The sequence below is a fragment of the Salvelinus fontinalis genome, chromosome 2, assembly GCF_029448725.1.
Source record: "Salvelinus fontinalis isolate EN_2023a chromosome 2, ASM2944872v1, whole genome shotgun sequence".
Lineage (NCBI taxonomy): Eukaryota > Metazoa > Chordata > Actinopteri > Salmoniformes > Salmonidae > Salvelinus > Salvelinus fontinalis.
Window position 1 is genome coordinate 7,526,474 of NC_074666.1, and position 12,339 is coordinate 7,538,812.

A 12,339-nucleotide genomic window follows, 5' to 3' on the forward strand; every position below is an offset into this window, starting at 1 on the left:
GTCTCTTGTATGTGTGTCTCTTGTCTGTGTCTGTGTGTCTGTCTATCTTGCCTGTGTGTCTCTTGCCTGTGTGTCTCTTGCCTGTGTGTCTCTTGCCTGTGTGTCTCTTGCCTGTGTGTCTCTTGCCTGTGTGTCTCTTGCCTGTGTGTCTGTCTATCTTGTCTGTGTGTCTCTTGTCTGTGTGTCTCTTGCCTGTGTGTCTCTTGCCTGTGTGTCTCTTGCCTGTGTGTCTCTTGCCTGTGTGTCTCTTGCCTGTGTGTCTCTTGTCTGTGTGTCTCTTGTCTGTGTGTCTCTTGTCTGTGTCTGTGTGTCTCTTGTCTGTGTCTGTGTGTCTCTTGTCTGTGTCTGTGTCTCTCTTGTCTGTGTCTGTGTGTCTCCTGTCTGTGTGTCTCCTGTCTGTCTGTGTCTGCCTGTCTGTGTGTGTCTCCTGTCTGTGTGTCTCCTGTCTGTCTGTGTCTGCATGTCTGTCTGTCTGTGTCTGCCTGTCTGTCCGTCTGCCTGCCTGTCTGCCTGCCTGTGTGTCTGTCGGTCTGTGTGTCTGTCTGCCTGTGTCTGCCTGTGTCTGCCTGTGTCTGCCTGTGTCTGTTTGTGTGTGTCTGTCTGTGTGTGTCTGTCTGTGTGTGTCTGTCTGTGTGTGTCTGTCTGTGTGTGTCTGTCTGTGTGTGTCTGTCTGTGTGTGTCTGTCTGTCTGTGTCTGTCTGTCTGTGTCTGTCTGTCTGTGTCTGTCTGTCTGTGCCTGTCTGTCTGTGCCTGTCTGTCTGTGTCTGTCTGTCTGTGCCTGTCTGTCTGTGCCTGTCTGTCTGTGCCTGTCTGTCTGTGCCTGTCTGTCTGTGCCTGTCTGTCTGTGCCTGTCTGTCTGTGCCTGTCTGTCTGTGCCTGTCTGTCTGTGTCTGTCTGTCTGTCTGTCTGTGTCTGTCTGTCTGTCTGTCTGTCTGTGTCTGTCTGTCTGTCTGTCTGTCTGTCTGTCTGTCTGTCTGTGTGTCTGTGTGTCTGTCTGTGTGTCTGTGTGTCTGTGTGTCTGTGTGTCTGTGTGTCTGTGTGTGTGTCTGTAGACCGCTGCGCAACTCGGGAGGCCCTTATCTGTTAGTTGTGATCAAAACATAGTGTAGACAAATGACCTAGAAGGCTAATTTACATCCACAGTCCCTAGGTAAGTAATAAATATGTCACTATGTAGAATACAATTTTAAACTACTTTATACACGTAGAACAAAAGTCGTATATCTCCTGTCAGCTTACCTGTTTGTACTCTCCTATGATGGAACCATTCTTCTTTATCTCAGACTCTGATTTACCCAGCTCCCGCCTGCACATCTCTTTCAGCTGTGGACACACACGCAGACGCACACGCAGACGCACGCGCACATGCAGATGCACACGCAGACGCACACTCAGACACACACGCAGACACACACGCAGATGCACACGCAGACACACACGCAGACGCACACGCAGACACACACGCACAAGCACACACAGACGCACACGCAGACGCACGCTCAGACGCACGCTCAGACACACACGCAGACGCACACGCAGACACACACGCACAAGCACACGCAGACGCAGACGCACACGCAGACGCACACGCACACACAGACACACACGCAGACGCACACTCAGACACACACGCAGACACACACGCAGACGCAGACACACACATTGATATTATACACTGAATGAATGATACTCATGGCTGCCTACTGTGACCTACATGATAACCTCCTGTCGGTCAGCAGTCAACTGTCCTTGGGCCTGTATAAACTACCTACAGTAGTGACACACTCAACGAGGAGTGTAATGTAGTCATGAAGAGGACAGCAACAGATGACCCTTGAGAGACTGTTTCTCCCGTAAGTGGATGTCATGAGAAATAACGTAGAGAAAGCAGGTATTGGCAGGTCCTGTGTTGGACCAAAGTCCTGGAACACAGGCAGTGGCCACAGTGCACAGACATCATCCCCCTCTGTCTTAAAGAGACAGAAACAGAGAAACAACACTGCTCTCCAATCAAGGTGCAACAACAGACAAGCAATCTGAAGATGGACAAAACATTCAGCGACTCTCCAAAGGACAATGGTATATTTATGGATCAAACCAATACATCAATGTCCATTGTCAGTGGACCTCCATTCTCTTTTCCAATACTAAAGGAATCTTTATTTTATTTTAAATAGACAGCCAACCAGATAGACAGACAGCCAGCTAGCCAAACAGACAGAGTCAGCCAGACAGCTAGCCAGACAGACACACAGCTAGCCAGACAGTCAACCAGACAGACAGCCAGTTAGCCAAACAGACAGTCAGCCAGACAGCTAGCCAAACAGACAGCTAGCCAGACAGACAGACAGCTAGCCAGTCAGACAGCCAGACAGACAGTCAGCCAGCTAGCCAGCCAGCCAGCCAGCTAGCCAGACAGACAGTCAGACAGCTAGCCAGCCGGACAGACAGCTAGCCAGACAGACAGCTAGCCAGCCGGACAGACAGCTAGCCATACAGACAGCCAGCTATCCAGACAGCCAGACAGTTAGACAGCCAGCCAGCCAGTCAGACCTGTGCAGACTCCTCCTCTAGTCGTCTCTTCTCGTCCTCTGAATCCACCAGCTTCTGTTTGGTCATCAACAGCTCCTTGTTCAGTGCGTCTACTTTCTCCTCGGCCTGAGGGACAGACAGACAGACAGACAGACACATGGGTACGGTGACCAGGTCTACTCAGTGCATCTACTTTCTCCTCAGCCTGAGGGACGGACGGACAGACAGACAGACAGACAGACAGACAGACAGACAGACAGGTAAGGTGAACAGGTCAACTGACATTAGCTAATGCCAAATGACAAGAAAACCCTAGCAGAGTATTAGAAAATGTATAAACACACACATACACGTTTACAGCCTTGCACAGGTAAAAAAGGATACATGTGGGATGTGTCTTACGTTGTCCAGGTCTTTGCGCAGAGCGATCTTGCTGCTGACCAGTTCATGGGCCAGGTCATCATTCTCCTGCTCCAGACGCATGTTAGCCTCCTGGAGACGACGGTTCTCCCTCTACAGCGGAGGAGACGAGGAAGGTAAGAGCGAGTGAGTGAGTGAGTGAGTGAGTTCAGAAGAGAGGAAAAGGGGGAGAAAGTAGAGATATTGGGAGAGAAAGTTAAGAGGAGTCAGTGAGATGAAGAGTGGAAAGAGTGGAGGTTTGGAAAGAGTAAAGAGAGAGAGAGAGCCTGTTGCTGAAAGACGAGAGAGAGAGAGAGAGAGAGAGTAGCCTGTTGCTGAAAGACGAGAGAGAGAGAGAGAGAGTAGCCTGTTGCTGAAAGACGAGAGAGAGAGAGAGAGAGAGAGAGAGTAGCCTGTTGCTGAAAGACGAGAGAGAGAGAGAGTAGCCTGTTGCTGAAAGATGAGAGAGAGAGTAGCCTGTTGCTGAAAGACGAGAGAGAGAGAGAGTAGCCTGTTTTTGAAATACGAGAGAGACAGTAGCCTGTTGCTGAAAGACGAGAGAGAGAGAGAGAGAGAGCCTGTTGCTGAAAGACGAGAGACAGTAGCCTGTTGCTGAAAGACGAGAGAGAGAGAGAGAGAGTAGCCTGTTGCTGAAAGACGAGAGAGAGAGTAGCCTGTTGCTGAAAGACGAGAGAGAGAGAGAGAGTAGCCTGCTGCTGAAAGACGAGAGAGAGAGTAGCCTGTTGCTGAAAGATAAGAGAGAGAGAGAGAGCCTGTTGCTGAAAGACGAGAGAGAGAGAGAGTAGCCTGTTGCTGAAAGACGAGAGAGAGAGTAGCCTGTTGCTGAAAGACGAGAGAGCGAGAGAGAGAGAGAGAGCCTGTTGCTGAAAGACGAGAGAGCGAGAGAGAGAGCCTGTTGCTGAAAGACGAGAGAGAGAGTAGCCTGTTGCTGAAAGACGAGAGAGAGAGAGAGAGTAGCCTGTTGCTGAAAGACGAGAGAGAGAGAGAGCCTGTTGCTGAAAGACGAGAGAGAGAGAGAGAGAGCCTGTTGCTGAAAGACGAGAGAGAGAGAGTAGCCTGTTGCTGAAAGACGAGAGAGAGAGAGAGAGTAGCCTGTTGCTGAAAGACGAGAGAGAGAGAGAGTAGCCTGTTGCTGAAAGACGAGAGAGAGAGTAGCCTGTTGCTGAAAGACGAGAGAGAGAGAGAGAGTAGCCTGTTGCTGAAAGACGAGAGAGAGAGAGAGAGTAGCCTGTTGCTGAAAGACGAGAGAGAGAGTAGCCTGTTGCTGAAAGACGAGAGAGAGAGAGAGAGAGAGCCTGTTGCTGAAAGACGAGAGAGAGAGAGAGAGAGTAGCCTGTTGCTGAAAGACGAGAGAGAGTAGCCTGTTGCTGAAAGACGAGAGAGAGAGTAGCCTGTTGCTGAAAGACGAGAGAGAGAGAGAGAGAGAGAGTAGCCTGTTGCTGAAAGACGAGAGAGAGAGAGAGAGAGAGAGTAGCCTGTTGCTGAAAGACGAGAGAGAGAGAGAGAGAGAGAGAGAGAGTAGCCTGTTGCTGAAAGACGAGAGAGAGAGAGAGAGAGAGAGAGTAGCCTGTTGCTGAAAGACGAGAGAGAGAGAGAGAGAGAGAGTAGCCTGTTGCTGAAAGGAGAGAGAGAGAGAGAGAGAGTAGCCTGTTGCTGAAAGACGAGAGAGAGAGAGAGAGAGTAGCCTGTTGCTGAAAGACGAGAGAGAGAGAGAGAGAGTAGCCTGTTGCTGAAAGACGAGAGAGAGAGAGAGAGAGTAGCCTGTTGCTGAAAGACGAGAGAGAGAGAGAGAGAGAGAGAGAGTAGCCTGTTGCTGAAAGACGAGAGAGAGAGAGAGAGAGTAGCCTGTTGCTGAAAGACGAGAGAGAGAGAGAGAGAGTAGCCTGTTGCTGAAAGACGAGAGAGAGAGAGAGAGAGTAGCCTGTTGCTGAAAGACGAGAGAGAGAGAGAGAGTAGCCTGTTGCTGAAAGACGAGAGAGAGTAGCCTGTTGCTGAAAGACGAGAGAGGGAGAGAGAGAGAGCCTGTTGCTGAAAGACGAGAGAGAGAGAGAGAGTAGCCTGTTGCTGAAAGACGAGAGAGAGAGAGAGAGAGTAGCCTGTTGCTGAAAGACGAGAGAGAGAGAGAGAGAGAGCCTGTTGCTGAAAGACGAGAGAGAGAGAGAGAGAGAGAGCCTGTTGCTGAAAGACGAGAGAGAGAGAGAGAGAGCCTTTTGCTGAAAGACGAGAGAGAGAGTATATAAATAAATAATAAATAAAATATATATAAAATAAATAAATAAAGCAATAAAGCAGCTTGAATTTGAATTTGAGTAGCCTGTTGCTGAAAGACGAGAGAGCGAAAGAGTAGCCTATTGCTGAAAGACGATAGAGAGAAAGAGAGAGAGAGAGAGAGAGAGAGAGAGAGAGAGAGAGAGAGAGTAGCCTGTTGCTGAAAGGAGAGAGAGAGAGAGAGAGAGTAGCCTGTTGCTGAAAGGAGAGAGAGAGAGAGAGACAGAGAGAGAGAGTAGCCTGTTGCTGAAAGGAGAGAGAGAGAGAGAGAGAGAGAGAGAGAGTAGCCTGTTGCTGAAAGACGAGAGAGAGAGAGAGCTCTACTGAAAATCGTCAGATCGTCTTCCTGTTTCAGTGGACTGGTGACATATATAATGTTACACTATTCTTGTAAATAACAACCTCTGAGAACCTTGATAAAAAAAAATGACCTGTCTGCAGTACACAAATTCACCTGCACTGCAGACATGAATGGCATTACAACTAGCTAATGGATTCCACTGGGCTGGGATTGGATATGTGTACAAGTAGGTGCATGTGTACACAGTCTATTTCAGAGCCGAACTGGACTCCCTGGATCACTGAAATGTTCTGTGATTACCATCTCTCTTGGGAGAAGATAACAAAAGTCAATACAATAGAACGACTGAAAGCAGGTAAACAATCTAACACATTGATTGATGAATTGGTTGAGTGTCCGTACCTCATATCTCTCAATGGGAGCCTCCTGCTGCTCCTGCTGCTCTCTCATGCTGTGATATTCATTCTCATACTTCTTCAGCTTCTTCTGGCTGATCTGTAGGGACAGACAGACCCACTGTAACTGGACAACATCTACAGATGTACGTACAGTAGACACAGAGGTGAAGGCTCCCCATAGCCTCTGTCTGCTTACAGCTCTAGTCATGGAACAAATGCATCTTTGATGACAGTACCAGTCAGGTGATAGCTGAAATACCCAATAAAAACAAAATAGTAACTTTCTCATATGGGTTCACTTATCCGTCTACACACAAACCAGCAAATGTGTCAAGCACGAGCTACTTGAAGGTCATCCTGCATGTACAGTATAGCACCTCTTCCCATTTAATAAAAACCCATGAACAACCATGCATCTGTCTGTGCGACGCAAAACAAGCTTCATTAACATTTATTTCGATGCTCTGCCTCCCCTTCCCTCCCCTCCTCTTCTCTCCCGTCCTCTTCTCTCCCGTCCTCTTCTCTCCCGTCCTCTTCTCTCCCGTCCTCTTCTCTCCCCTTCCCTCCCCTCCCCTCCCCTCCCCTTCACTCCCCTCCTCTTCTCTCCCCTTCCCTCCTCTTCCCTTCCCTCTTCTTCTCCCTCCCCTCTTCCCTCCACTCCTCTTCTCTCCCCTCCCGTCCTCTTCCCTCCTCTCCCGTCCTCTTCCCTTCCCTCCCGTCCTCTTCCCTCCCTCCCGTCCTCTTCCCTCCCCTCCCGTCCTCTTCCCTCCCTCCCGTCCTCTTCCCTCCCTCCCGTCCTCTTCCCTCCCCTCCCGTCCTCTTCCCTCCCTCCCGTCCTCTTCCCTCCCTCCCGTCCTCTTCCCTCCCTCCCGTCCTCTTCCCTCCCCTCCCGTCCTCTTCCCTCCCCTCCCGTCCTCTTCCCTCCCCTCCCGTCCTCTTCCCTCCCCTCCCGTCCTCTTCCCTCCCTCCCGTCCTCTTCCCTCCCTCCCTCCCGTCCTCTTCCCTCCCCTCCCGTCCTCTTCCCTCCCTCCCGTCCTCTTCCCTCCCTCCCGTCCTCTTCCCTCCCTCCCGTCCTCTTCCCTCCCCTCCCGTCCTCTTCCCTCCCCTCCCGTCCTCTTCCCTCCCCTCCCGTCCTCTTCTCTCCCCTCCCGTCCTCTTCCCTCCCTCCCGTCCTCTTCCCTCCCTCCCTCCCGTCCTCTTCCCTCCCTCCCTCCCGTCCTCTTCCCTCCCTCCCGTCCTCTTCCCTCCCTCCCGTCCTCTTCCCTCCCCTCCCGTCCTCTTCCCTCCCTCCCGTCCTCTTCTCTCCCCTCCCGTCCTCTTCCCTCCCCTCCCGTCCTCTTCTCTCCCCTCCAGTCCTCTTCCCTCCCCTCCCGTCCTCTTCCCTCCCTCCCGTCCTCTTCTCTCCCCTCCCGTCCTCTTCCCTTCCCTCCCTCCCGTCCTCTTCCCTCCCTCCCTCCCTCCCGTCCTCTTCCCTCCCCTCCCGTCCTCTTCCCTCCCCTCCCTCCCGTCCTCTTCCCTCCCTCCCGTCCTCTTCCCTCCCCTCCCTCCCGTCCTCTTCCCTCCCCTCCCGTCCTCTTCCCTCCCTCCCGTCCTCTTCCCTCCCTCCCGTCCTCTTCCCTCCCTCCCGTCCTCTTCCCTCCCCTCCCGTCCTCTTCCCTCCCTCCCGTCCTCTTCCCTCCCTCCCGTCCTCTTCCCTCCCCTCCCTCCCGTCCTCTTCCCTCCCTCCCTCCCGTCCTCTTCCCTCCCCTCCCTCCCGTCCTCTTCCCTCCCCTCCCGTCCTCTTCCCTCCCTCCCGTCCTCTTCCCTCCCTCCCGTCCTCTTCCCTCCCCTCCCGTCCTCTTCCCTCCCTCCCGTCCTCTTCCCTCCCTCCCGTCCTCTTCCCTCCCCTCCCTCCCGTCCTCTTCCCTCCCTCCCTCCCGTCCTCTTCCCTCCCTCCCTCCCTCCCGTCCTCTTCCCTCCCCTCCCTCCCGTCCTCTTCCCTCCCCTCCCGTCCTCTTCCCTCCCCTCCCTCCCGTCCTCTTCCCTCCCCTCCCTCCCGTCCTCTTCCCTCCCCTCCCGTCCTCTTCCCTCCCTCCCGTCCTCTTCCCTCCCCTCCCGTCCTCTTCTCTCCCCTCCCGTCCTCTTCCCTCCCTCCCGTCCTCTTCCCTCCCTCCCTCCCGTCCTCTTCCCTCCCCTCCCTCCCGTCCTCTTCCCTCCCCTCCCGTCCTCTTCCCTCCCTCCCGTCCTCTTCCCTCCCTCCCGTCCTCTTCCCTCCCCTCCCGTCCTCTTCCCTCCCTCCCGTCCTCTTCCCTCCCTCCCGTCCTCTTCCCTCCCCTCCCTCCCGTCCTCTTCCCTCCCTCCCTCCCGTCCTCTTCCCTCCCTCCCTCCCTCCCGTCCTCTTCCCTCCCCTCCCGTCCTCTTCCCTCCCCTCCCTCCCGTCCTCTTCCCTCCCCTCCCTCCCGTCCTCTTCCCTCCCCTCCCGTCCTCTTCCCTCCCTCCCGTCCTCTTCCCTCCCCTCCCGTCCTCTTCCCTCCCTCCCGTCCTCTTCCCTCCCTCCCGTCCTCTTCCCTCCCCTCCCGTCCTCTTCTCTCCCCTCCCGTCCTCTTCCCTCCCTCCCGTCCTCTTCCCTCCCTCCCGTCCTCTTCCCTCCCCTCCCGTCCTCTTCTCTCCCCTCCCGTCCTCTTCTCTCCCCTCCCGTCCTCTTCCCTCCCCTCCCGTCCTCTTCCCTCCCTCCCGTCCTCTTCCCTCCCCTCCCGTCCTCTTCTCTCCCCTCCCGTCCTCTTCCCTCCCTCCCGTCCTCTTCCCTCCCCTCCCGTCCTCTTCCCTCCCTCCCTCCCGTCCTCTTCCCTCCCTCCCTCCCTCCCGTCCTCTTCCCTCCCCTCCCGTCCTCTTCCCTCCCCTCCCTCCCGTCCTCTTCCCTCCCCTCCCGTCCTCTTCCCTCCCTCCCGTCCTCTTCCCTCCCCTCCCGTCCTCTTCCCTCCCTCCCGTCCTCTTCCCTCCCTCCCGTCCTCTTCCCTCCCCTCCCGTCCTCTTCTCTCCCCTCCCGTCCTCTTCCCTCCCTCCCGTCCTCTTCCCTCCCTCCCGTCCTCTTCCCTCCCCTCCCGTCCTCTTCTCTCCCCTCCCTCCCGTCCTCTTCCCTCCCCTCCCGTCCTCTTCCCTCCCCTCCCGTCCTCTTCTCTCCCCTCCCGTCCTCTTCCCTCCCCTCCCGTCCTCTTCCCTCCCTCCCGTCCTCTTCCCTCCCCTCCCGTCCTCTTCTCTCCCCTCCCGTCCTCTTCCCTCCCTCCCGTCCTCTTCCCTCCCTCCCGTCCTCTTCCCTCCCCTCCCTCCCGTCCTCTTCCCTCCCCTCCCTCCCGTCCTCTTCCCTCCCCTCCCTCCCGTCCTCTTCCCTCCCCTCCCGTCCTCTTCCCTCCCTCCCGTCCTCTTCCCTCCCTCCCGTCCTCTTCCCTCCCTCCCGTCCTCTTCCCTCCCCTCCCGTCCTCTTCTCTCCCCTCCCGTCCTCTTCCCTCCCCTCCCGTCCTCTTCTCTCCCCTCCCGTCCTCTTCCCTCCCCTCCCGTCCTCTTCTCTCCCCTCCCGTCCTCTTCCCTCCCCCTCCCTCCCTTCCATCCTCTTCCCTCCCTTCCCCTTACATCCCCTCCACTTCTCTCCCCTCCTCTTCCTCTCTCCCCTTCCCTCCTCTGTGTCTGTGTGTCTGTGTGTCTGTGTGTGTGTGTGTGTCTGTGTGTGTGTGTCTGTGTGTGTGTGTGTGTGTGTGTGTGTCTGTGTGTGTGTGTGTGTGTGTGTGTGTGTGTGTGTGTGTGTGTGTGTGTGTGTGTGTGTGTGTAGGGGTGTAAATATGCTCTTTCTCCAGCAGGCAGCACGTTGTAAATGAGATCTATTTAGCCGGCTGTGATTTCCTCCGGCTCAGACCACAGTACAGAACCGGGTCTGTTGTGGAAGAGCGGTCCATAATGAACCCAGTGATGACTGCAGATTCAGCTATAGTGGGTAACCTGGCTACATTACTGACACCCCTGCTATCATGGCTCAGGAGCTAGTGGGTGTGTTTGAATCTGGAACAGCACAGCCTACATGACTTTCAATGCTAGCCTTCAATATTTGAATGTGCGTGTGTGTGTGTGTGTGAGTGTGCGTTTTGTGGCAAATGAGATTAAGGCGGGTCCACAGTCCATAGTGAGGTTGAGACAGAACGGCAGGCAGGCACTGTGATAAAATTAGAGGGTTGAAGTCAGGAGGTGCCCATCTAGACAGTGACTCAATCTGTCCCAGACCGACAGCAGCCGTCCCAGACCGACAGCTGCCGTCCCAGACCGACAGCAGCCGTCCCAGACCGACAGCAGCCGTCCCAGAACGACAGCAGCCGTCCCAGACCGACAGCAGCCGTCCCAGACCGACAGCTGCCGTCCCAGACCGACAGCAGCCGTCCCAGACCGACAGCAGCCGTCCCAGACCGACAGCAGCCGTCCCAGACCGACAGCAGCCGTCCCAGACCGACAGCAGCCGTCCCAGAACGACAGCAGCCGTCCCAGACCGACAGCTGCCGTCCCAGACCGACAGCTGCCTTCCCAGAACGACAGCAGCCGTCCCAGACCGACAGCTGCCTTCCCAGAACGACAGCAGCCGTCCCAGACCGACAGCTGCCGTCCCAGACCGACAGCTGCCTTCCCAGACCGACAGCTGCCTTCCCAGAACGACAGCAGCCGTCCCAGACCGACAGCTGCCGTCCCAGACCGACAGCTGCCTTCCCAGACCGACAGCTGCCTTCCCAGACCGACAGCAGCCGTCCCAGACCGACAGCAGCCGTCCCAGAACGACAGCAGCCGTCCCAGACCGACAGCTGCCGTCCCAGACCGACAGCTGCCTTCCCAGACCGACAGCTGCCTTCCCAGACCGACAGCAGCCGTCCCAGACCGACAGCTGCCGTCCCAGACCGACAGCTGCCTTCCCAGACCGACAGCTGCCTTCCCAGAACGACAGCAGCCGTCCCAGACCGACAGCAGCCGTCCCAGAACGACAGCAGACTTGGAGACTAGCAAACTGGACACCAGTGACACAACCTATGACAGGATGAGAGTATCTTCATCCTAAGTATGTGTCTACCCGGATCTGAAAGAGTCATCCCTAAAACTCCAAGTCTTCCAACGTGCTGATGAAATAAACTGTGTGCACTAAACAGTGTGTGTCTGTGTACATGTGATCATTGTATAAAGCTTGAATAAAAATGTTTTTGTTTATTTGTGAGAGAACTTCTTTTGTAAGCTAGAACTGAATTCCCTCACTATCACATTCACACGATCTACTGAAAGGGCCAAGTAGTCGACTGTAGCAGTTGAGTGAGAGAGAAAAATGCCCTCACTCCACGGCTGTTTGAAAAACACTGAAGCTCTGTGCTGTCTGTCTGTGTGTGTGTGTCTGTTGTTAGAGTTAATCTCTAATCCTGCACCTGAGCGCTATATAAAACACACACACACACACACACACACACTGTATAGTGCATACACAGTGAAAGACACACACACATAGGAACCAGGCTCTGGAACCAAGTACATTTATAGAACTGCACAACCACACAACTACAGCGCTTACAAAAAAGGGAAGGATATGTGTGTGTGTGTGTGTGTGTGTGTGTGTGTGTGTGAGAAAAAGAGAGAGAGTTTGAGCTTGTGTGTGTGTTTCACTGTGTATGCACTATACAGACTATGTGTGTGGGTGTGTACTGCCTGTAAACAGTGGCTCTGCTGTACGTCTCTCTCTTACTAAAGCCACAGTAGAAAACAACTGGTTGATTCTGAGCAGAGTAAAGTCCCTGGGACTAAAGGAGGGACTCATATTACTGTAACACCTGCTTGCCTCTGTAAAGTAGCTTGTACAGACTAAAGTAGAGTAATACAAACATTACCTCAATGCTAATCTACCAGTGATGTAAGATAGCTCAGTGGGAGACTGGTAGAGCTCCTGGGCAGAACAGGGTGGTAGAGAGTGGAAAATAAGAGAGAAGGAGAGGAGAGAGGAGGGGGGGGGGGGGGCTGAGAGGAGAAGAGGAGAGGCAGGGAGCTGTGAGGAAAGTAGAGGCAGAAGGCTGAGAGGAAGCAGGAGGTTGAAAGGAGAGGAGAGGCAGGAGGCTGCAAGGTGAGTAGAGGCAGGAGGCTGAGGGGAAAGGCAAGAGGCTGAGAGGAAGCAGGAGGTTGAAAGGAGAGGAGAGGCTGCAAGGAGAGGAGAGGCAGGAGAATGAGGAGAGAGGCAGGAGGCTGAGGGGAGAGGCAGGAGGCTGAGGGGAGAGGCAGGAGGCTGAGCGGAGAGGCAGGAGGCTGAGCGGAGAGGCAGGAGGCTGAGGGGAGAGGCAGGAGACTGAGGGGAGAGGCAGGAGACTGAGGGGAGGTGCAGGAGACTGAGGGGAGGTGCAGGAGGCTGAGAGGAGAGGCAGGAGGCTGAGGGGAGAGGCA

General features: G+C 55.0%; 1 protein-coding gene across 4 annotated transcripts in view; it reads right to left on the minus strand.

Annotated features, from left to right (window-relative positions):
* LOC129811012 (rab GTPase-activating protein 1-like) overlaps positions 1-12,339 on the minus strand; it is a 157,220-nt gene that overhangs the window by 17,261 nt on the left and 127,620 nt on the right. For all 4 annotated transcript variants that reach the window (XM_055862108.1, XM_055862097.1, XM_055862116.1 and 1 more), the window contains 4 exons: positions 5,924-6,016; positions 2,935-3,045; positions 2,554-2,658; positions 1,240-1,323 (listed from right to left, as the gene is read on the minus strand). In XM_055862108.1, the coding sequence (XP_055718083.1) occupies positions 1,240-1,323; positions 2,554-2,658; positions 2,935-3,045; positions 5,924-6,016 (393 nt within the window). The remainder of the gene's footprint in view (positions 1-1,239; positions 1,324-2,553; positions 2,659-2,934; positions 3,046-5,923; positions 6,017-12,339) is intronic.